Below are 24,612 nucleotides of genomic sequence, written 5' to 3' on the forward strand. Positions count from 1 at the left end.
GTGCGGAGATGTCCGCTTCCCGGTGGCGGCGCCATTAGCCGGCGCCCGTCACACGCCCGGCCGGGTCGTCACGGCCGTTTTCGCAACGGACCAGTTCGGCGCGCGACCCGTCAGGCCGCGACTGTCAGCTGCCGCTGGAGGCGGGGCGGCGGCACGTGCAGAGTGGACCGAGTCGTTGGCCTCGGCGGGGGACGGGGCACTGGTGGGGCGATGACGCGGCGGGTAACGAGCGTGCGCGCCACTGAAGCGCAGTTAGGAGCTGTGGAAGTGCCGTGCTAGTAATCGTGGTGATCAAATGGGATGCTTCACGGTCCGCAAACGCGATTACGACCGCTTGAAGGGGCGCTCGTAAAGTGCTATAAAGATGGCTGTACGCAATGTTGAGCAGCTGCAACGGCTTTCTTTTGGATACATGCATATATATATATATATATATATATATATATATATATATATATATATATATGTTTGTGTGGTGTGTGTGTGTGTGTGTGTGTTGTGTGTGGTGTGTGTGTGTGGTGTGTGTGTGTGTGTGTGGTGTGTGTGTGTGTGTGTGTGTGGTGTGTGTGTGTGTGTGTGTGTGTGTGTGTGTGTGTGTGTGTGTGTGTGTGTGTGTGTGTGTGTGTGTGTGTGTGTGTGGTGTGTGTGTGTGTGTGTGTGTGTGTGTGTGTGTGTGCGCGTGCCTGTGTCTCTTTTTTCATTGTCACACCCTTCTCCCCTTGTTACCCCAGCTGGTTATGCTGTGTAAGCCCCCTCACAGTTCACTGTGTTAGGCGTTAAGCTCCGAGAAGATGTCTACTTGGCTTTTAAAGGGAGTGTTTCACATTTGAAGATAGTGAAGCAAGCGTCAGATGTGATGGCATAAGCTCAGTCATCGCTACTAGTATACTTTTAAGTGGAAAAAACCTGGACAACACAACACAATTTCTCTGACTAGACAACACAATTTGTCTGATAACATGCTTCTCAATATGTCATTGACATCTCTAGTCGTCATCGATTACGTCAACGTACCTTGTGCGCCATTGATTGAGAGCCAATTGGCTGCAGTTATATCTGGAAATCGTGCTCACGAACGCCAGATATGAACGGCTTGACAACTATATTTTCGTTGGCCTTGATCGCCGCATGGCTAATGGAACGACAAGATTAGACTGACATTATTTGGCGTTGTGGATGCCTTGGTAACCCTGAAATAGTCTCCCCGAAAAAGCCTGCACATTTTCGCAGGCGTGTTGCTCAGAAACTAGAAGGGTTTAGGCCTTAAAAAGATCACGGCTGTGAACTGTGCCGAATGATGTTCAAGGTGGCTATCTCAGTTCAAAACCCTAGACACATGTGGAACACTTGCTTTAATTCAGATAAAGGTACGAAAAACGGGCGTGATGTTATCATTAGAGGAAACTAACATTACCCGGGCTTTGGGGTTGAGCATTTTAAAAGTGTTTCAGCATGATTTGTGACAACATTCGAGCGTAGCGTTGCACTGTTCAAAATCCGTGGCGCGCTGTCGTTACGCCCTATTGGAACCCTTCCCCTCCGTGTGTAACGTTATTTATGAACTGCTCCTGAAGTCTGTTCCTGATGACACTTAGCTCATTTCATCGAATTTACGGGTCAGAAGTTAAGATGAAGAACTTTGAAAATTGTTCTGTTTACCCCCGCACTTAATACGATGCTTAATTGGACGCAGTTCTACTTCAGCTGTTATATGCAGCGGGACGATCGCTTGATGAATAATGGGCACGACAATTTTTTAGCTGACTTTTTAGAAATGGGTCCCGGGCTTGAATCCAAGGACCTTGGATCCCGGATCTTCTGGAATGTTAGCATGTACACATGTGTAGTATGCCCGGTGTGTCAGTTTGTACGCAAAGCTCCGATCAGTTCGCCCTCCGGCTGCCGTCACGTGACATTGGGTCCTGAAAAGGACGGAGAGAGGCCTGACTTGCAGCTATGTAAGTCTCAGAACCGGAACTTTTTCCTTGGAATTACTGGGGTTTGAGCCCGAATCTTCTAATTATAAATCCTGCGCTCTACCGCTCAGATAATGTGGAAATGAATCCTGCCACCCTGAGCTCAGTGACCTACCGTAAGCAGAGGTGTCACTTTATATACTTTTGGGGGGTCTGAGCCCCCCCCCCCCAATGCCGTCATGAGCCCTTCGATGTTCCTCTGAGCCCCTCGATGCGTGTGAGCAAAAAAAGGGGTACTGGGCAATGGAACACAGCGAGTGTCTCAACTGCTGGTACACCAGGTCCTAAACGCACCACTATCTGTGCCATCACCATCATATATCATCATGATGACTATCACAGTGGCTTCAGTTGGTACGCAGTTCCTCAACATAAAGACAGCTTTGGAACCGACCAATTTCTTAAGCTTAGTTTGGCACCAGGGACGCAAATAAAAGGGGCCGAAATCTGGGGAGGAATCAGGACTCGAGAGCAGGTAAAGTCAGCGTTATTGGCTCAGACCTTCGGCCCCATCCCCAGCTGATTTTAGAAAGTATTCCCCAACCACAAGCTTAAAGGAAGACCCACACTGCGTCTTTCTTCCGTGTGTGCCGTCCTTCACAACACGTTCCGGAGCAGTCAGTGCAAGCCAGTTTGTTATTTGCTTGTTTGTTAGCCGGTGATTATCAGTTTTTCGTCGTTGGATCAGTTTGGAGTCTCAATATAGGCGGCAACTTCTTGTTAATGTCTTTGTTTCCTTACGTATGGGCATTATTATCGCTGTTTACAAGGCCGCGTCTCCCCGTGGATTGGCGCGTTCGGCCTGCCTTTCGCAGTCCGTCGCTGGAGCCACGCGCTTTGTGTAGGAAATGGAGGCGCGCGATTTGTGTAGGGAGATGGAGGCGCGCGCTTTGTGTAGGAGATGGAGACGCGCGATATGTGTAGGGAGATGGAGGCGCGCGCTTTGTGTAGGGAGATGGAGGCGCGCGCTTTGTATAGGAGATGGAGGCGCGCGCTTTGTGTAGGGATATGGAGGCGCGCGCTTTGTGTAGGGAGATGGAGGCGCGCGTAGGGAGATGGAGGCGCGCGCTTTGTGTAGGGGGATGGAGGCGCGAGCTTTGTGTAGGGAGATGGACGCGCGCGCGCGATGGTGTGGGCGCTGAGAGCCGTCCGCGACCAGCACGGCCAAGAACAGCGCGCAGAGGCGCACACCAACATCCGCAAAAGCACTTCCTGCAGTAGTATGAGTCGACAGTGGAGAGTGGTAGCAAGGCCTTCCGCCTCCTTGACCAGCTGCCCATTTGCGGCTTTGGACGCCAGCGACCAGGGTGTTTGGAGCTACGGTTTTTGCACTGGAGCGCACTACACACTGCAGCATTGTTCTGTGTTTTTTGCGCGTGTTGCTGAAGCCTTTGTCTAAATTTGCACGTGTAAAGTATTTCGTTGTGTTGCATACCTCAGGCAGATAAGACAGGCCAGCGTATGACATAATTACTTTCATTTGCTAAAATGATAAAATCTCATTACCGACTCACGAAAGAAGACGTAGGACCTTGCTGGATCTCACACACGTGCGACCACAATGCATTAATCTTATTTACACTCTAATGCAAACATAGTCGTCGGAGACCTTGCAATGTGTTATGGGTAGCGAACTGACGGTCTGTTTCGACGGGCCTTGCCAGTCCCCTACCGAGTGCCAGTCCACTACCGACTGTCGTCACGAGAGCCATTGACGAATCAACATGGTCGAAAGGTGTGCACATGGCACACTGGGCCTTTCCAGAGCCAGTACACCGCCATGCGGCACACAGGCCGTCTACCCAGAGAATCCATGGAAACGCCCAACCTCACTATCTGGCGGACTGTCCCAGAATTCCATTGCTTGCCCTGATTTGTTTCAACGTGGATTTCATGCTGGGCACGGCGACGAGACACCGTGACAACAGTCATGACAACATGTCATGACACCATGTCGTGACACCATAACTAACAGCCGGACGCAAATGGCGTGCTGGCCGCGGCCGGCGGCCCAGAGTGACTGTGAGCCTCCAGATCAGAGCGGTTGTTGGTCAGAGTTGTGAGGCATGCGCCTGCCTCACAACGCGACAAAACGCTGTCCCACTCCTCTGATGTCGGGGTATGACACGATCGAGCCGTGCGCCTGGCGCCGCGAGCATCTAGCTCAGCTCATAACGCGACACAACGCCGTCCCACTCCTCTGATGTCGGAGTATGACACGATCGAGCCGTGCGCCTGCCGTACTGGCGCCGCGAGCAGGCCGCTGGGCCGCGTGCAGGCAGCGGCCGGGGTCGGCCGGCCAGAGACCCGCCGCTCACACTCACGGCTACCATCGCCAAGGCCGGTCCGGCTCGGGGGCGGAGCAGCCGCCGCGCTGAACGCGGCTCGGCTCTCTTCAGGCGACACGCCGCTGGTGCACGCTGCAACAGCGGGTGCCGTAGCTGCCCAGTCGGGGCTTGTTAACGCGAGGGGGTGGGTTTGAGGGGGAGGGGGGGGGGGGGGCGTGCCGTGTCTGGGCAGGTCGTTTGTGGTACGTAATGTGGCATGTGCTCAGCGCATGGTGATGGCGGTCTCTACCCTTTCGTCGAGATTCACGGTGAGATCTGAGCACTGCGGCCGTGGCCCGCGGCTGCGAAGCCGGGGAGGGCTCGACCCTCACGCGTTGGCGTCAGCTCCCTGGGCATGCCGTATTGACACTGCAGCCAGCGTCCTCGGACGCCGGCCGAACCCTTATTTACGAGCGGGGCGTGCGCAGCCACCGCAGCCTTGGACAATGCGACGCTGCCTGCCGCTGCAGTCGGCATGCATATGCAGCGTGTTTGTGTGGCGTTGGATCTCTCCACAGAGGTCCGTTCTCCGCAGCACGCCGCCGCCGGACGGTGAGCCGCGGCAGTTGGAGATCTGCTGGGAGGGGAGGGAGGGAGGAAGAGTGGGAGGAGGAGTGAAAGAAGAAAGGAAGAGAGGGAGAGAGAGGGGGAGAAAGAGAGAGAGAGAGGGGGAGAGAAAGAGAGAGAAAGAGAGAGAGGAAGGGAGAGAGAGAGAGAGAGAAGAGAGAGAGAGAGTGAGAGCGAGAGAGAGAGAGAGAGAGAGAGAGAGAGAGAGAGAGAGAGAGAGAGAGAGAGAGAGAGAGAGAGAGAGAGGAGAGAGAGAGAGAGAGAGAGAGAGAGAGAGAGAGAGAGAGAGAGAGAGAGAGAGAGAGAGAGAGAGAGGAGAGAGAGAGAGAGAGAGAGAGAGAGAGGAGAGAGAGAGAGAGGAGAGAGAGAGAGAGAGAGAGAGAGAGAGAGAGAGAGAGAGAGAGAGAGAGAGAGAGAGAGAGATCCGTCCCTCTCGAGAGCTACCCCGCGTCTCATCAGCTGACCAGATGAGCCGACCGTCGTGCGTACTCGCTTGAGCTGCCTGTGAGGGCCCAACGCTGCATCGACTTACCATTGTCATTGGTGGAAACTATGTATGTGTGAACGGGCTAGTCAATTACGAGAACTCATTCGGGTTGTGTAGTTTCGGGACCCACGTATGAAAAAAAAAATGTTCTGAATACGATTTCATGCTCTGTGCCTCACCTCGTTTGAACAAAAACGGGTAGGAGGGGTGGGAGGGAGGGGGGGGGGGGGGAATTGTCGCCGGTACTACTCGTATTCCACTGCCACTTACCACCCTTTAATCGTAGCGTGGCCGGGGTATTATTGACACCGTTCTTGGCGTGGTACGACCCTCCTTTTCAGAACCGACCGCTGTCACTGCCGCCGCTTCCAACCAGAGAATCAATAGGCCTAATCAGCACTTCTGGACAGTGAAAAGGTGGGTTCTTCAGCACCGAGTCTGGCCAGCCAAATGACGGGTTTGTCCCGCCTAATAACGCGCCGGAAAACCGGGCTTTTAAAAAAGGTCGCTGAAATGGCAGTGGTTCGGGTGGCAGCTCAGCGACCATCGCATCAGATTCGGGTCACTGGCCTATACCATGTGTTTTCCCGATCTGCTCCGTTAGAGTTCGGTCGGTAGGAGGTCGGCTCTACCGCGCTGTGGTGACGCAGACCGGAGGTCTGTAGGAGGCCCGCTCCGCCGCGCTGTGGTGACGCAGACCGGAGGTCTGTAGGAGGTCCGCTCCACCGCGCTGTGGTGACGCAGACCAGAGGTCTGTAGGAGGTCCGCTCCACCGCGCTGTGGTGACGCAGACCGGAGGTCTGTAGGAGACCCGCTCCACCGCGCTGCGGTGACGCACACCAGAGGCCTGTCAGCCAGTCCGGTGTTGAGCTGTGAAGACCGTGCCGGGTCCTGTGCACTGGTGCTGCATGTCCGCACCGGGGAAGCCGTGAGCCTCGCTTCTGACATTAAGAACGCACTCGGCCATCTAAGCACCGATAAGGTGCCCTCATCAACAGCCGCATGCGTCATGTAGGAGCCTGAGGACAGCGACAGCCTCGATCTTAGACTGAGGTGGGAAGCGGTCGTCAAACCCAAATCAACAACCAACTCGGCGTTCAGGCTCAAATCTTCGGCAAAAATCGGGTCTTTAATGACCTCGGTCTTCAGGTTCAAGCAAGCAGTGATTTCAATCGCCATATTTCAGCTGCAAGTCATGTTACGGTTGGTTGCATTGCCTTGGTATTCATCTGCCTATGATTAAGCGTATTATTTCACTAACTAATGTGAAATAGGTGTGTAATTTGTGGATTGGAAATGAGCGGGAGGCAATGAAACAAATATTCTTGTAAGTGCTTACCACCACCACACTGCGACGCAAGCACCTAGCAGTAGCTCTGGCTCTGTGCATCATGCATATTAAATTTGGCACCCTGATTTCAATATCTTGATAGCTTTGAAGGCTAATGTTCATTGCTAAGTATGTGTCAAAGCGTGCCAGAATTCGGTCAAAATAGAAATGCTGACTGCTGATGGACTAGAATACTTTATGATCCCATTTACAGCACATCTGATTACATCATAAGTCAGGTGTGTGGGTGGGCATTCGTCATACATGCTTTGATTGATATATGTGCGATAGGTGGTTTTTCATGAGCTCGGTCGTCCTGTGTTTCAATCCATTAGTTTTGGTATCATGCGCATGTTTGCCTGCAGGAGGTCCCAGACAATGGGCTATGCGAGTAGGCATGTGTATTATGCTATGCCGGCAGATGCTGGATTTGTCGGAGAATACCCACAATGCCGGTCGACAGCCAAAAAACATTTTGCGCAGCTTTACAACAGCAGTTTCGAAGAAACCTCCCGAATTTTGGCCACTGGTGGCAGAGGTGCATGAGCGAAGGCAGGGGCGAGGGGGGGGGGGGGGGAGGGCGGAGATGTCGAGCCCTCATAGCTGAAAATGAAATGACGCATGGAAAATTTATACGAATAATGAGTGTAAATAGTATGTGTATCAGATGAATATAAATGACAACCACGAATGTGATATAAAGCTTATGAATGTAAGTGGCAACCATAAGTATGATATAGTATATATCAATGTAAATGATAAGTACACCAGTAATATAATGAATGAATATAGATAACCTGTGTTGTCTTTTTAAACGCTAGCAGTCACCTTGGGCCAACTTAGCGCAGGTGAAAGTGCTAAGTGCTAAAGTGCTTTTTTACCCTCGTTTACTCACACCTGTATCCGCATTAACCCTCTCTGCATCTGTACATAAACAGCGATACTCTCTTGCGTCACATGGTTACGACGCTTACGCCGGCGGTCTTCACCCTGCGCGATCCGTAGTTTACTGCCTCTACTTACGATCTTTTTCTTACGATCCACTGCAACACGATCTTTGCCACTGACGATCTTTACCCAATCCCATGCTTTGCTTGCCATCTTTTGCACACACACTTCTTCTTACGATCGTCTGCGATGCGATACTTACGCATGACCACCTTTTCTGTCCATCCTATACGTGTGCATGTCCTATATCCTTGATATCCATTTTGCATGCGATCATTCGGTGCCCGATCTTTTCACTCGCTCTCCGGGTCGGCCGGTGAGGAGCACGCCGACGGGGCGCGGCCGGCCGGCCCCCCGTGAACCCGTGAACCCCGTCCCAACAGCGCAGATGTGACGCAACGGTGGTGAGCTCTGGCGGCCAGCGGTTTTTGCCCGGCGGTCGGGGCGGTCGGCGGCCCGTGGTAATCCACTTTAAGTGACGCCAGGCGCGCGACAGCGTGCTGGGGCAAATGGACGTCAGATCCGTAATAATAGATGTAGAAAAGGCTAGGACTGACTAGATCGCTGACGCTGAGGTGTCAATCGGTGCATCGTGCCCGTCTGTGACGTCGTCGCGTCCCCACCGTTTCGGCCGGTGCCGCCCCGGCGCGCTGTCAGCCGTCGCCTGGTCCTGAGACGCGCTGGAAGATGTTTGGCGGACGGCCATGGGCGAGCCCCAGCCTCGGAAGTTGTCCGTTTGTTGCAGCCTCGAATCTTTGGAGGCCGTGATGCATTCATGGCTGTACGCCAAACGTCTCCTGGTGCTTCTGAGGACCGACAACAGCTGTCGGAGCCCAGAGGAGCTGCTGGCCGAAGCGTTATGCAAGCAATAACACCAACGATGACGTCAGAAGCCTGATTAATATCCAATCTGTGATAACACCCCTTCCCAAGCATTCAGCAAAAATGTACCGCTGACGTTAATGCAAATCCGGATAACTTACCAGGACCGGTACTGAAAAATTCGCTGCGGCCGGATCGGGCAGTTCCGTGATAATGCACTAGCACTTTGACGTCAAGTCCATGATAACACGAAAGGTACTGGTGCTGACATGAGGCCTGTGATAAAGCATTCATGCTAAACCTGGGCACTATTCTACTAGTTACTGTATATAAATACAATAGGGAGGAAACGCTGGACCTGTTGCGCAAGGTCAGAGACGCGGCCTGGAGCACCAGCGAGTGTTTGACCCCGCTCGCAGCATGCGCAGCCAAGCGCCCGCAGCTGCCTCCGCTGCACACCTGGAGTTGAGCTGCGCTGACTCGTAAGCAGCGTAGCGAATCGAATCCACTTGTGAGGATGTTTCTCCGAAAACGCCTCTCCCACGAGCCCCATTTCCACAGAGATGACGAGATAGGGCCCAGGTGCCAGCCCGTTCTCCGAAGCCCATGACGTCCGTTTGAACTTTTCGGATGCATGTTAGCACAAGGACGAAGTAACTGACCTCTGCGGAACCAAGTGCCGATTGCTGTCAGGTGCTCCACCAAACGGTGGGGAACAACTGCGTTTGTGTGTGTCTGTGTGCGCGTACGCGTCATAGGCTATTGTTGTTGACATATTTAGATTGAAAGTCATAACAATAACAATAGCCAAATGCATGGTGTAGCGTAGCGCGATGTGTAATACATCACAAAATATTGCATTTTCATGCATTCTTAATACGAAATTTATTGGATCCGACGATGCTTTCTAGAAATTCGATGTCGCGTTTTTTACGAGACAAGTAAATCAAGCAAGCAAGCGTCAACACAAGCTGTCAAAGTAGTCAAAAGCATCGCAATTACTCACACCGATCGAAACGCGTGATTCAAAACGCTGGAGGTGGCAAGCCGCAAAACGCAGCAAGTGCCTGTTCATCCAGGACACTGCCCCGGGTTACAGTATCTATTGTAATCTTTTATTCCAAGGTGATACGAACGGGCTTGGCTAACTCCCACACAGCGTCGGCCAAAAAGACGTAAGCTCTGCGGATGGAAATTATCTCACTGTTTACAAACCACTTCGACCGGCCTGTCCTGAGTCATGATCCGAAAATTGCATTTCAAAAATTAAACATGTCTAGCTGCAGAGAGCTTCGGGTAACTTCTTGTTGTTTTTTACGTTTTGTTTCTGGGAAGAAGTCTTCACAAATATTCCCAAATTGCGGTGGTTATCTTTCAGGACGGCTCGCACACGAGCTATCTGCGGAAAATTCGACCAGATGGCATCAGACACCAAAGGCTGCATCAATCGCCCTCACATTCGCCGCTCGTACACCGGACGCGTTTCATGGCGCGACAGGCGTACGCGATGAGCTTGCCACGTGAGTTCGATCCTCGCTTGGGACGTCGCATTTCCCGGCTAGGAAGAGAAGCATTTACAGTAGACGGTCGCATTGTTCGTTAAAACTCACCCGAACTTTCCGGTTAACAGGCTAGGATGCAATTATCCCCCAGTTGGGAGTTCAAATATTTTGATCGGCGGGATCGGTGTCCGCGCATGGGCCGAATATCTTGATTGGCAGGATCGGTGTCCGCACATGGGCAACGCTTGGCATGGGCTCCGGCGCCAATACCGCTCGATCGAATAGCTCATACAACTGGAGTTGGACCGCTTCTATAGTTCCGACGGCTGCTCGGAGTTTTACTCGTAGTCCTTCCCCATTCGATCCGAACACAAGCGTTCTTTTCCGCGCCACTAGCCTGTGTAAGATCGGTTTTGTTTGATAAATAAAAAACAACCGAAAAGCGTCATTTTCAAGCCACCCAAAGAGGCAAAACGTTTTCCTGGCCTTTGTTGCTGCCGTGCCTAGTTTCTCTGACGGCAGTTTTCACATGTTTAGATCCATGGTCGTCACGTGTAGACTATATTTGTGGTTAAAATTAACATTTCAACACCGCAACATTACAGGGAACCTCCTGGATGTATGCATGGCATGTTGGTACTGTCACAAGATTTACTGAAATGTCGCGGACAATTTGCCTGTTGACTTGGATATTATGCTTTCCCGAGCAGCTTCACCACTCGATACCAGATATTCCGTGAGCCAGAATAGACAAGTATAAAGTGCAATGCAAAGTAATACTGCAGACCACGTAGGATGTAAGGCATTGTCACCGACGCTACAGCGTTGGAGTTCGCACTTTTCCTGGTTAACGTTGATGGTACACATCAGAGATATTCGCAGAATCGCGATAATGACGCATGCAAGAAGCAATTGAATATCTCCTCCGATGTATTCTTTAATATGTCCTTCCGTGAAATGATTAGACATATTGCTACACGGCGCAAACTAAATGTGTAACCGTTCGGGCAAACATGAGACGTGATAATCGCATGCAGCATCCCGTGCCCAGTTAGGGCACTCCTTCCATCCCAGACCTCGCGGCGAGCTTATCGTTATCGTCGAGCGCCCGTTGGGCCGAGACGGCGCTGACGTCAGTTCGTGGCGTGACCTCTGGATTACCCTCGGCCGCCCGCCACACGCACATTCCCGTCTGACAGCGGTGACGTCACAGGTCGCTGCCTCCACGTGTTTACGGTTGGCAGTGTGCCAGCGGCCGGGTCGGAGTGGGCGCTCGGTCCGCCGCAGGAACCAATACGTGACGGTAAATGACGCTGCATCCGTCGGGCTTCTCAGCTCAGCTTGAGCGTCACGCTGACGACCGAACACGGGCTTGAGCGTCACGCTGACGACCGAACACGGGTTTGACCGAACACAGGCTTGAGCGTCACGCTGACGACCGAACACGGGCTTGAGCGTCACGCTGACGACCGAACACGGGCTTGAGCGTCACGCTGACGACCGAACACAGGCTTGAGCGTCACGCTAACGACCAAACACGGGCTTGAGCGTCACGCTGACGACCGAACACAGGCTTGAGCGTCACGCTGACGACCGAACACAGGCTTGAGCGTCACGCTGACGACCGAACACAGGCTTGAGCGTCACGCTGACGACCGAACACGGGCTTGAGCGTCGCGCTGATGACCGAACACGAGCTTGAGCGTCACGCTGACGACCGAACACAGGCTTGAGCGTCGCGCTGATGACCGAACACAGGCTTGAGCGTCACGCTGACGACCGAACACGGGCTTGAGCGTCGCGCTGACGACCGAACACAGGCTTGAGCGTCGCGCTGATGACCGAACACGGGTTTGAGCGTCACGCTGACGACCGAACACAGGCTTGAGCGTCACGCTGACGACCGACCGAAATGAGCGCCCAAGAAATAAACACGCCTAAAACGCGTATGTTAAATACGAAGTCACTAGAATATAAAATAAGCCGTTTCATGTTTGCATAAGTACGCGGTGTACCTGTGTAACAGCTATTCTTTGACAGCTGCGCTGAAAGGAATTTGACCGATGAATGCTTCACTCATCTCATGGCATTATTGTACTCTCCACTGTAAGCAAGCTGCCTCCTGCCTGCCCCTGTTCTAATTATCGGTTGTCGTAATCGGTTGGCATGTCTCGTTGTGTCCAATGTCGTTTGCACGCTCCATTGTGCCCGATACGCTGCCTCACTGGCCTCGTCCAACATGCGCCGCAAGCAACATTCACAGCTAGCCCAGGTGCATTAAATCACTTCGGGCCGCTCATGACATGATGTATGTTCCCGGTCCCATCGCTCACTCATGACATGAGCAGAGCAATTGATGGCGTCATGAAAGTTTTAAGTTATACGTGGGAGGTTTTTATCGTTTGTTGTTTTGTCTCTGTTCTATGGATGTGGCGGACCGCACTGTGCAGCCGCTTTACATGTGGATGATATTGTTCTGACAGGCATTGCAAATGTGAACCTCATCAGGGAATCGAACCCCGGACCTTTAGAAGTTATGCTCTACCTTTTGATCTCTCGAGCTGATAGCCATAGGTTGACACGTCAAGCACTAATGACATAGTTAACGTTAGCCTGATAACATCGTCTGACCAGCACTTTCTGACATATTGAAGGTCGATAGCTGTCAGCATCATAACTGTGGTCTCTTAAAGCATCTTAAAGTTAAAGACGAAAGTCGTTCGCAAGATCCAATGTCAAGCTTTTACGAAAATTGGCAAGGCCACCGAACCCCCGGCACCCCTCTCCCCAAGCATGCACCTTTTCTTACTTGGAGCTTAGTATCCGCCCAGTGTCTTCACCTTCCGGGCCATTTCCACACTTTCATGCTCCACGGAATGCCGGAAGTGGGCATGTCGGTTCCCGAATTCAAACACCGACCAAGGCGACTGCAGCACCAGCACCCGCTCAGGAGGAACAGATGGCGCGTCTCTTAAGCAGGGCAGCGGCCGGCGCCCGTGGGGTCCGTTAGCCGGAGCCGGGCAGGAGCCAAAGCCGGAGCCGGAGCCTGGAGCACGCGCCACGCGCCTGGGCCGCCGCCCGCTCCAATTCAGGTCGGCTCTTGCGCCACACGCGGACCTGAGAAGTGTCGCATGGTAATGAATAGCACCAGTTGCACGTTGCGTCGGCCGCTGGCCCGCTTTCTCGGCTCAGCACGCGCACGCACAGATGATTGCGCACCTCTGGCAGGCGCGCCGGCGGCACGCCGTTTCGCCGCCTACTTTCGCGCCATTTCTCTTGGCCGGAGCGGCGTCTCCCGCCAAATTGATGTGGCGCCAGCGTTTCGCGCTGGAGCGCTTGCACGGGGCGCGAGGCAGGACTCCTGCAGCAGAATAACGCAGCCCCTCGGGCCGTCTTCGAGCGGCACAGGAGGGAGCCTAATCTTGGCTCGTGTTTAGAACTGCATTCAAACTGGCTTAAGCCGACAAACATGCAACGTTTACGCTCTTCCATCTTGTTGGGCAGTTACATTAATTTGCCGGTGCGTAATGACGAATGTAGGCTGATCTATGCAGCGTGCCCGTGCAAGTAAACTGTCACTTGGGGTTTTGGGGAGGCTGCACGGTTGGCGACATTTCATATCATCGTTGTGAACAATTCTGAAATGTTCTTGACCGGAATCCCTGCACTATAGAAAAATACAAGTCATACACCATATGCCATTGCACCTACTCCAGACAATAGTTTTAACACATTTAAGGCAAACTGAACAGCATCCTGCACTCTCAGACTGTTGTTCAAACCCGTCAGAGTCGTCACAGCATGTGACGTGCCAGCACTGAATAGGGCTTGGCTGTGGAGAACGTTCCCAAGGACAATGCACAGCACTAAAGGCAGTCACAACGTCCAGCGCAGGCGTACCGCACACCAGCCGCCAGCGGACCTGGAAGGTCTAGGCTCGAGTAGCGCGGCCCTCAAGCCTGTCCTCCTGCCCGGTGGCGAGGCTCTCGCTGTCCCGAGTGACCCGAGTGACCCCAGTGACCAGCCCTGAGGCACCAGTGCTGACCCAGCGGTCCGGGCCCGGGACGTCTCACAGGCAGACGACCGCGAACATCGGGACCGCTTCTTCCGCAGCGGCGCCCTGTTCGGCCACGGAGAGGCCACACTGACGGGGCCGACCTGTGTCCACGGTGACGCCCTGTTCGGCCACGGAGAGGCCACACTGACGGGGCCGACCTGTGTCCACGGTGACGCCCTGTTCGGCCACGGAGAGGCCACACTGACGGGGCCGACCTGTGTCCACGGTGACGCCCTGTTCGGCCACGGAGAGGCCACACTGACGGCGACTGTCCTGTGCAGACAAAGCACGGCCAGATGTCTGAAGCAGACCGCCCCGGACCGTGCTGCTTTTAAGACATCAGTGTAGCTCTTTAAAGTAACGCTTCCAGACAGCAACGCTGGTGGCGGGATGGTCGCGGGCACCGGGACCAGGCTGCCGGCTGACTGACCCAGGCCAGGAAGAGGCCGTACCGTGACAGACACGGCCGGGTCGGACATAGCGGCGCGGCTGTCCACTGAGCTGCGTCCCTGAGCGGGTGACGCCGAAGCCCGCACTGACGCGTCCGCCCGGCCGGGGCGCGTCAGAACAGGACCGCGGCCGGCGCGCGCCCGCGGCCCGGATGTGGCCGGCACGGCAGCGGACGGTCTGGGGATACCGAAGGTCAGGCGGACGGCGCGGCAGCTTCAGGTCACGGCGCCAAGTGCGTGCTACTGTTGAAGCCATGTGTGCTGTCAGGAGCGAGGCGGCGGGCCGGGCGAGCCTCGGTGTCAGTAGGAGCCACGTGTGTGCTACTGTTGAAGCCATGTGTAGTCAGGAGCGAGGCGGCGGGCCGGGCGAGCCTCGGTGTCAGTAGGAGCCACGTGTGTGTTACTGTTGAAGCCATGTGTAGTCAGGAGCGAGGCGGCGGGCCGGGCGAGCCTCGGTGTCAGTAGGAGCCACGTGTGTGTTACTGTTGAAGCCATGTGTGCTGTCAGGAGCGAGGCGGCGGGCCGGGCGAGCTTCGGTGTCAGTAGGAGCCACGTGTGTGTTACTGTTGAAGCCATGTGTGCTGTCAGGAGCGAGGCGGCGGGCCGGGCGAGCCTCGGTGTCAGTAGGAGCCACGTGTGTGTTACTGTTGAAGCCATGTGTGCTGTCAGGAGCGAGGCGGCGGGCCGGGCGAGCCTCGGTGTCAGTAGGAGCCACGTGTGTGTTACTGTTGAAGCCATGTGTGCTGTCAGGAGCGAGGCGGCGGGTCGGGTGAGCCTCGGTGTCAGTAGGAGCCACGTGTGTGTTACTGTTGAAGCCATGTGTAGTCAGGAGCGAGGCGGCGGGTCGGGTGAGCCTCGGTGTCAGTAGGAGCCACGTGTGTGCTACTGTTGAAGCCATGTGTAGTCAGGAGCGAGGCGGCGGGTCGGGTGAGCCTCGGTGTCAGTAGGAGCCACGTGTGTGTTACTGTCGAAGCCATGTGTAGTCAGGAGCGAGGCGGCGGGCCGGGCGAGCCTCGGTGTCAGTAGGAGCCACGTGTGTGTTACTGTTGAAGCCATGTGTGCTGTCAGGAGCGAGGCGGCGGGTCGGGTGAGCCTCGGTGTCAGTAGGAGCCACGTGTGTGTGACTGTTGAAGCCATGTGTGCTGTCAGGAGCGAGGCGGCGGGTCGGGTGAGCCTCGGTGTCAGTAGGAGCCACGTGTCCCGGTCGACGTGTGCAGGCGATCGCTCACAGTGGTGCAAAAGCCGTGGATACTCCCGTTCTCAGACATTTTGAGGGTTGATGTGGGGCTTCGACAGGCAGAGCGGGCAGAGAAGTGAAATGGCGCAGGTCGCCGTCCACAGGGACATTTGTGGCGCAGGCCGCCGTCCACAGATCGTGAAGCAGTCTCAACACTTTCCGACCCATAGAGCCACCAGTAACAGCCTCGGAAAACAATAAATTCTCTCGAGAATCCCGACACAGCCGCGTCACGCTGCCGTCCGAATCGACAAAAAGCGTATGATAAAATCACACAGGCGCTTTACTAAAGTTTTTGTCGCCAATATCCGCCCACAATACTGAACTTTTCCAGCGCGTCCGTCACAGTCACAAAAAAAACAGCGACCGAATTCATCCAACACGTCGGTTACAATTGCCAGGCCTTGGTGATACGAAAGCAATCCAATACTCCAGCAATGCCACTTGTAATGTTGTGCACCGACGCTATGTATCAGTACCATCGTAATTGACTCAGTATTACAACTCCCTCAGCCGAACTCCGCTGCATCCCGCAAAGTTTTGGTTGTCGGAAGGCTGGAGAAAGGCACATAGCCCAGCCTTCAGAGCGTCACTATCTACGAGATCGCAACCGTTACAACGCTTGGTTATACCCAGATACTTTCCTACGAAACAGAGCCATCACGCAAAAATACGCTCTTAACTAGAAAAGTGCATAGTTTTGCAAAAGAGCAAAGTCGAGTCAAAATAAAAATGAAAATAAAAAAGGAGCTGCAAACCGCTCGTCATGCGACAGCTTGGACTTTTTCGACTCATGCGGTGCCTCTCGAACCCTTGACGCTAGGCGTCTGCATAGACTCACCAACGTGACATCGATAACGCGTGTTCGATCACACTCAGTTTGTGCTCCAAGTGAAAACAACGAGTTGAAAACGTGACCGACTTATTTATTTATATGGCGCTTCTGCTCCCATGCATCGATTCCGCGAGTGATTCCGTTGCCCAACGAAGTAAATGTAACGCGCGCACGAGACTATGATGCATATAAGTACCGTACGTACATTCCTGGATGTAGTGATGGGATGAGTGTAACACAATATTTATTATCCAAAAGCGTCCACGCACCCCCACCTGATGAACTTACCAAAGGCGGACATTCCGATGCAATGGTACGTCTAATCCGTTTGGTTCCCCAAAGATGATGCACTCCATTCCTTGATGCTCTGATGTCCTTTTCGTGCTGATGACAATCACATATGTCAATGCATCACTCGCTCCATGCCTCAAAATACATTCTTTTGATTACATATGCCAACGCGCCGCACAGTGCTGAGCGCGTTAAGGACAAACGATTGGGCACATGATGCGTCTTGTGCGCACTAAACAGGGAATGTTCCGTTTCAGAGTACCTGCGAACTAGGAGGTACTCCATGCACTGCGGCAATCTTGCAGGGATCTGCCCTGCATCGGCCGGGCTAGGCATTTAAATACGACATGATTGAATTTTCCAGCATTTCCACTGTACTTCAGTTGTCCATATCTTCTAGAGACGTCCCGGTCGCGCTACCACCTGTGGCAACACTTCCCAAATGTGATTGAGGTCTGATTGGAGTCTGATTGGGTCTGATTGAGATCTGATCGGGGTCTGATTGGGGTCTGATTGGGTCTCCGGCGGTAATTCGGAGCTTCGGCTTGGAAGATATTCATTTCATGCATTCCACAGGCTTAATCCTAAGGTCTGAACTGAGCTGAGCTGTGCCTAATCAAAGTACACAAAGTGACACCCCTGTGTACGCTTGTCATCGATGAATTCACTGCAGTCCATGAGTCTCTCCTTTCGTGCCCGGTCTCCACCTGTCCTCGTTCGTGCAGAGTTCCCGTCAAACCCTCCGAGCCTAGCCCAGCAGCCGGCTCGTCTGGGCGGTGACAGGAGCGGTGCCACGGGCCCGGCCCGGTCGTGCCGCACGCCGACGACAGCTCAACGGCGATCGTTTTGACCCGGGCGGCCGGGCGCCGCCGCCACGCGCCTGCCGCTACACGTGCGAGCGGGTCCCACGCGCCGGGAGCTGAGCTTCGCCGCTCGCCGCCGGCGGCGCCACCGTCGCGCGGTAGTGATCGGTCCGCACGGGCCGGGCCACGCTAGTCAGGTGGCCGCCGCAGCGGAGTGAGGTCCCGGAGCCGCCCTCTGACGGCCGGAGGTCCATGTGTTGACGCCATGGCGATCAGCCTGAACGAGTTCAGCATTCGGTACCCGGAGTTCCCCAAGTACATCTGGGACTCGCCGACGCCGTACTCCGACACGATGCGGGTGAGTGTCGCGCCCGGCGGCGGGCGGCACTCTTATGAATGCGGTGGTGGGCACGCTGAATTGAGGCTCCCTGATTGCGCATGCACGCTTTGATTTGACGAAGGTCCATATCTTCTTCATGAAGGCGATGTGCTATTAAGCCGTGTACTTGAGTCATTATTGCTCTCATTTTGTTCCTTTGTTCATACCCCAAATGACTGTAGATATCGGCACACCTAAAATTTTCAGTTGTCATCATATCTTGGTTCATAGCTAGTTTGCAGTTGAAGTGAAGTTTTTTTTGCACGCTTTGGTAAAGTGATGTCAAAACTCCCGTGAGCTGCACTCAATGATGCTACCCTCAAGTAATGGGGGAGGGACTTTCCAGTGCTTTTTTCGTGCAAAACTGCGATGCACTAAGTTGCAGATTAGTGGAGATGACAACACAGCGTCAGCACGTGTCACAACGATGCACTGCACCGTGGTATAGTTAAGTTAAACATTACGAGAGTCTCAACCTGTACGAATGGATATAAGCTTGTTATCAGTTGCGCAGGTTCAGTGCATTTTGTTCATAGTTTTCCCTTTGTCGACGGCCACCAGAGCCTCTGCACAAGCGACCACGATCTCGTTCTATTTCACCACGGCACAGATGCCGCTAAAGTCCATGAACGGCTACTGCTACTGCTAACTGCACACAGCTACTGCTAACCTCTGTGACAACAGCCATCCTGCGGATCTGCATTGTACTGCTTACCGTAGGCTTCCTGCATGGCATCAATGCAAATAAATAGGTGGTGGCCAGGAGACTTGCGGGTGGGGGTGGGGTCTGTTCGAGATTCCAACAAGTTTATGTGCTCCGGTTATTGACAAGCCGCCTGGCGGCGTCACTGACAGTGACCATAGCGCCTTATTGACTGCTGACGGGCAGAGCTATCTTTTGTCTCACCCGACTGGTTTACTTTTCCTATGCTCTCAAGCAATGCGATGTGTCCCCAGTTATGTAAGTCAGTTCAAAGCAAGGACTGCCCATACGCGCCGACTCAAGTCATCCCGTGTTTGGAGGGCATCGTTTGAGATAATCGTCCTGGCGCGGAGGGCCACCAATTTAATCGGCCAGAATGCCCCGGGCGCCAACGGCTGCCACTAACCGACGTCACTGCGCTGAATCGGCTCGAAAGCTAACGTTCGGCTGGCGGTTGGTGCTCGGTCCTGCCATCTGTTGTTCGCCATTCGAACTACGCCACATTGCTTCGCCCACGCTGTCGAGCTCCGATGGACTGTCAGTGCTAATTGGGAGCCCGGTTTGTCATGTTGCCTGCTACTAAGCGCATGCGGCATAGCTTTGTACGCTGCCCGGATACCAAAGGGCAAGTATGACAAGTTGGCTACCTTATTCCGGTCACGTACGTTGAACGTTGGAAAACCACAATCCTCTTACGGTGTCCGTCAGGTGTCATTCAATGGTTATCAAAAACGAAATTCCCATAAAATCGTCTCCGCGAACTTGGATATGAACACGAGCATTGAAACTGGCCGATGGATCTCAGAAGATCGATGGGCTGTGCCTCAATTATCTTGTAAAAATGTATCACCTGCCAGTGATCAACAGAATGCTCTATTACCACTGATAACGATACAGGAGGCAGCACTTAGTAATGCTTGCAGAGTACATGCAAACTTAGAACGTTTAAAGGAAAATGAGATCGCTGACTCCCTTCCCGTTTAGAGTTTTAGGCCAAATAAGGAGGGAAAAACCCGGTACATAATACTTAATTCATTTGGCCCTAATCGCGGTGCGGCAGTAACATAGCAGAACGATTGCAGTTTTACGCTTTGATCAGTCTGTATATAAACGTCGAAAACATTCACAATTCCTTGAGCTTAGCGTCGGAGCGTGGTTGTGTTCCACCGCATACACCCTAGCTGTCCACCTCTTCATGTGAAACTAGGCTTTACATTTTGTTTTCTTTCTCCGCAGAGCAAGAAGGATCGGAGAAATCCTGAGCATACCAAACGACCCCTGAATGCATTCATGCTATTCGCCAAGATCCAGCGCGAAAGCATCACGGCCAACTTCAGTTGCAACCACTCTGAGATCTCCAAGGCGCTGGGCCGGCTGTGGCAGGAGCTGAGCAAGGAGGAGAAAGAGCCGTTTATGCGCGGCGCCAAGACGCTGGTCGAGCTGCACCGGCTCGAGTACCCCGACTACAAGTACCGGCCGCGCAAGAAGGGCCAGCCCAAGGAGGCGGCCAGGCCGTCGGTCGCCAGGAAGACGGCCTGCCGTCGGGAGCGCCAGCTGGCCAGCTCGCCGGAGCCGGTGGTCGGCAGCGTCGGACGGCCGGCCAGTCCGCTGGAGCAACTGTACCTGGGCGGCGGCGGCAGCCCGGCACCGCTCGGCGCGCCCGACAGCCCGCTGTCCTCCTGCTACGGCGCCGGCTCGCTGGGCCAGGCCAGCCCTGCCAGCGGCCTGCACACGCCCTACAGTCCGGTGCCGTCCGTCGGCTCCTCCAGCGGCTACGAGTCGGAGCTGTCGTACCGGACGGCGCCCGAGCTGCCCGCCATGCTCGAGGAGCCGTTCTACGCCCTGTCGCCGCCCGACTGTTTCTCGCCCGAGCCCGAGCCGGAGATGAGGTTCGACCTGAGTGACCTGGAGGTCACACCGCTCGACGAGACGACGCTGCTCAACCCGCTGGCCATGTTCCCCGTGCTGGACCTGACCAGCGACGACCTGGACGACCTGCGGTTCGGACTGTAGGCGGGCAGCGGCCGGCCGGCCGGGACGAGCGGGTGTGCGCGGGCGCGGGCGAGCGCGACCGGACAGCTGTGAGAGCCCATGACCGCGTGGGCGTTTGAAGCGCAGAGTTATGCGGATGTCAGTCGTCGGATGCAAGCTAGGCCGGGTCGTGTGCTCCACCCCCGGCGCTCACTCGCCGTCGCGTCAACCTCACACGCATTGCATCACATGGCGCTGCGCCAGTCATCCATGCCTTTTTACCAGAGCGTCCGGCGCTTCACAATCGCGGCCGCGCCGCGCAGGGACGCCCCGATTGGGCGGCTCGTGTGGGCGCGTGACGTCAGACATGTGGCGAGGGGTGAGTCCGGTCGCCACCAGTACTCCTAGTCGTGCAGTGTGCCTGCGTGAGCGGTGATAAGAGATGTTCTGGGGCGGATGCGTGTCCGCGGTGGGGCTGTCGTAGCGGCCCAACGAGTGTGTTGCCCGCCCGGTGATGTTTGTTTTCCAAATGATCTCATGTAAGAAACAACGCACATACTTTGCAGGCGTTGCGGTTCGTTGTGGGTGATTGTTCTGCTGTAACGATTGGTGGGCGAGTACGCTATAGCGCTTCACCATCACTGCGGCGCCTCAGCGGCGCCAACCGTCGAGGCGCCGGGCACGGAGGGCGTGGGCCGAGCGTCCCCCCTGCAGACGGCACAGGCCGGGCTTCACCCTCGTGGCATGGTTTCGCTCTTCGCATTCGGCACCGTCGTCACCTTCGTAAGGTCGCGTGCGTGGTCAGACGGGACGTAGGGCGCGCATGCTAGGAACTTCTGCATCGGAACTCGGACTGTCGCTCGTTGTCTTAGGTCGATCCAGCCTGTCGGACTTGTGTACAGCTTGTCGGGGTTGCGACAGCTCGTGTAAGTTTCGGCTGGTTGTTGTGGGTAGGTTGCTGGCGCGACGGTCCTTTTGCGCCCGGCTGCCAGGTATTGCGAGATTTGCGCAGATGTGCGCAGCGATGGAGCCTCGGCAGGTTGCTGGCGCGACGGTCTTTTTGCGCCCGGCTGCCAGGTATTGCGGGATTTGCGCAGATGTGCGCAGCGATGGAGCCTTGGCATCCATTTGTTAGCGTGCCGCCCTCCGCGCGTCGCGGCATCTGAAGACGGCAATGGCCTTTGTGCGATCTCTACCTCCAGCTGGCGCGGCCACTTGAAGTGCGTGGGCTACGGCGCATGTGTGACGTTGATAAGACTGTTGACTTGGTTTACATACTTGCTGGTAGCTCTGATCACAGACCAAGGTTACCAAGGGTTACGTTTGTCTTAGGGTCTGAATATTCACCTGCTTCAAACCCAAATTTGCAGAGTTTTACGCAATGTCTTTAACAACTCACATTGCTGATCGCAAAATTGCTTGCCGAGCCTCACATGTCCCGTTCCTGCCCGAACGTCTGCATTGTTTGCACCTACCCATTTGAAGCCGAGCTGACACCCGGCCGGTTGAATATTTCGTCAGCGCAAACGCAGCGCGTGCTTTCGCAGCTGCAATACTTGGTGACAGTTGGCAACAACACTGGTTTATTCGGCAACGAGAGGCATGATATCGCCTGTACACACCTGGCATGGTTATTTTATCAGCTCTTTGATCTCCCATTACGATTGAACAAGGGAATCTCTTGTTCATGAAACACGCTGTAATTGCATTGCAATGTGCAGGGTTCTGCTACACTGGTGGATGATTGTTGCGTTTGCTTAATGTTCTTGAACAATATTTGCTTCACGTTTGTTTGTTCGTTTTTTTTTAGTTTATGAGGACTCATGCACCATATGTGTTGAAATAAGTACGCGTGGGTCGCCGCATCATATACCTCGACTGGTAGTTTAGGCGTGCTCGGAATAACGCGTGTCAGTAAGCTGTATTGTGGTCGAGAATGACCTTGCATCTAGTCCGATTTTGTAATTTTGTATGGCGTGCGCGTTCGAAGCTATATTGACCGTTCTGAATACATCACGCAGACACCATACGCTATCGTTTTGTAAGTGGAGTCGGCAGACAAGAGACGAGCATCGCAAGGAAGTGACACGGAAATGCAAATAATGAGGCCCTTGGCCCCCGACTTGCGTGAAGACGGTGTGAAAGACAGACTGGCTACATCATCCCATATCTTCTCTATTCGGTATCTCCTTCAGTATCTTAGGTATTCACTGTTGCCAAAACGTATCATTCTGGCCATCCATCCGTTTGCCCACCGATGCAGTGGACTGCCCCTTGTTTGGACTGCATCTGTTCAGCCGCGAGACATGCAGCCACCACGGCCATGCAGCCTCGAGCTCTGCTAAACAGACAAGTCAGGAATCAACCAACACGCTCAATTCCGCCTTTTTTTTAGTTCAGGTGACACTCCCAAGGCAATTCAAAGCCCCTGTCATGGAACTGAATGTGACTGATAGACGAATTATGACTTCAGGAATATAAAATAATCCCTAAACGTGTTTTTACAATGAACGCATGCTACAACCGCTGCTTTTGTTGATGGCATACAAATCCCCGTTCACTTGTCTTGGACTTGCTCAGATTTTTCCTTTCATCGAACAATTTGTTCTAAAGTTTACGCGATCCTGGCTTTGAAGACTTCAAAGTAGGTAAACCTAGTCTTTTCCCGTACCTCCACCATCATTTGTTGCCAGTTTCGTGACGTCAGATCAAGCGCCCATGTGTGGAGCAACTCCAAATGGCGGGTCGCACAAGCGATGTTATGGCAGATTGCCATGTTCTGTTATGTCATGTTATGTTATGTCACCATCCGTCATGTCATGACACTATTGCTATGACAGATGACTTCTTGAGAAAACGACGGAGTTCTGGAACGGGACAGGATAACTTTGAATGGCATCAGAACAAAAAGAAAGACAATTTGAGAGCAAGTTTCAGGCTGAAAGTCAAAAGGTGCTCGTTCCGTGTCGTTTTTGAGACATCAACAGGGTCGCGGAATGTGGCTCGTGAGACCCTCATCCCACTATATGGAAGCGCGTCAGTAAACGCGGATGCACATTCCCAGTAATCATCCATTGGAATCATCCAGTGAAGTCGGAGTCCCCCATGCTTGTATCAATAACTTGCGAAGCACGCAACTTTTACAGCGTCGCCACAGCCGTTTGGAAGTGGGTCCAGTGACCGTTTCATAAAAGTACTTCCTGGGAATCCGGCATGGTACCCCTCGATCCACGGACACATTAGCTTAGCTTACTGGATGCTTCCTGCACATCCAATCATCGTGTTTCCACTGGAGGTCTAATCTTCGTAACATATGAAACAATGCCCTCCATTTTTTGTCATTCGGGTATAGTGCAGAAGATCAAAATGAGCGCAGCAGCAAAGCCAATACGTCTGCACGCTCTCCACAGCCTGGGCTGCCTTAGCCTGAAGTCCTCGGTCCCGTCACGGTCCTGCCCAGGCGTGACGCCATTCATGCTATTCGGCTGCCAGCTCGGCCACCCGAGGCAGGGCAGCTGCAGCCAGGACTGCCCGGAACCGCTGGCCGGACGTGCGCTGCCATTTCACCCGCGGCGCCATTTTCCCGCCGAGTTAGGTGGTTCCGGTTTTTGTGGCGGCTTTCTCCCCGTGCCGCGTGGCTCCACACGCGGTTGGGGACCGACCACGCCCTTGGGCTAGAGAGTGGGGGCACGGCACGTGCCGGCAAGAGCGCACGGCTGAGGGTGGACTCGGGGGACGGAAAGGCAGGCATCATCAGTGGATGCGCGGCTCTCGCGAGTTAAAAAGCCGGTTGTTTGGTCTGAACTCGCGTTCTTATGATTTGATGTTGTGTTATTTTGCATTAGCATTGCACCACAACATTGCTGATCTACACACATCAGCTAGGAAACTGCGACTACTCGTCCTGCACCACATTCGTCACTATTTG

The 24,612-nt window shown here is 54.1% G+C and overlaps 1 protein-coding gene across 1 annotated transcript; it reads left to right on the forward strand.

The window, feature by feature from the left end:
- The first annotated feature begins 17,843 nt into the window (after nucleotides 1–17,843).
- Nucleotides 17,844–22,809, forward strand: LOC119106082 (sex-determining region Y protein). The gene is made up of 2 exons (XM_037229678.1): nucleotides 17,844–17,989; nucleotides 19,950–22,809. The coding sequence occupies exons 1-2, from the start codon at nucleotides 17,897–17,899 to the stop codon at nucleotides 20,724–20,726; spliced, it is 870 nt and encodes a 289-aa protein (XP_037085573.1). The 5' UTR covers nucleotides 17,844–17,896; the 3' UTR covers nucleotides 20,727–22,809.
- Nucleotides 22,810–24,612: the final 1,803 nt, after the last annotated feature.

Source organism: Pollicipes pollicipes, unplaced genomic scaffold, assembly GCF_011947565.3.
Source record: "Pollicipes pollicipes isolate AB1234 unplaced genomic scaffold, Ppol_2.1 Scaffold_6138;HRSCAF=7277_pilon_pilon_pilon, whole genome shotgun sequence".
Taxonomy (NCBI): Eukaryota; Metazoa; Arthropoda; class Thecostraca; order Pollicipedomorpha; family Pollicipedidae; genus Pollicipes; species Pollicipes pollicipes.

Coding starts and splice junctions, on each gene's coding strand:
- LOC119106082 (XM_037229678.1), top strand. CDS start 17,897: ATGGCGATCAGCCTGAACGAGTTCAGCATTCGGTACCCGGAGTTCCCC. Junction 17,990..19,949: donor CGTACTCCGACACGATGCGG/GTGAGTGTCGCG, acceptor CTTTCTCCGCAG/AGCAAGAAGGATCGGAGAAA.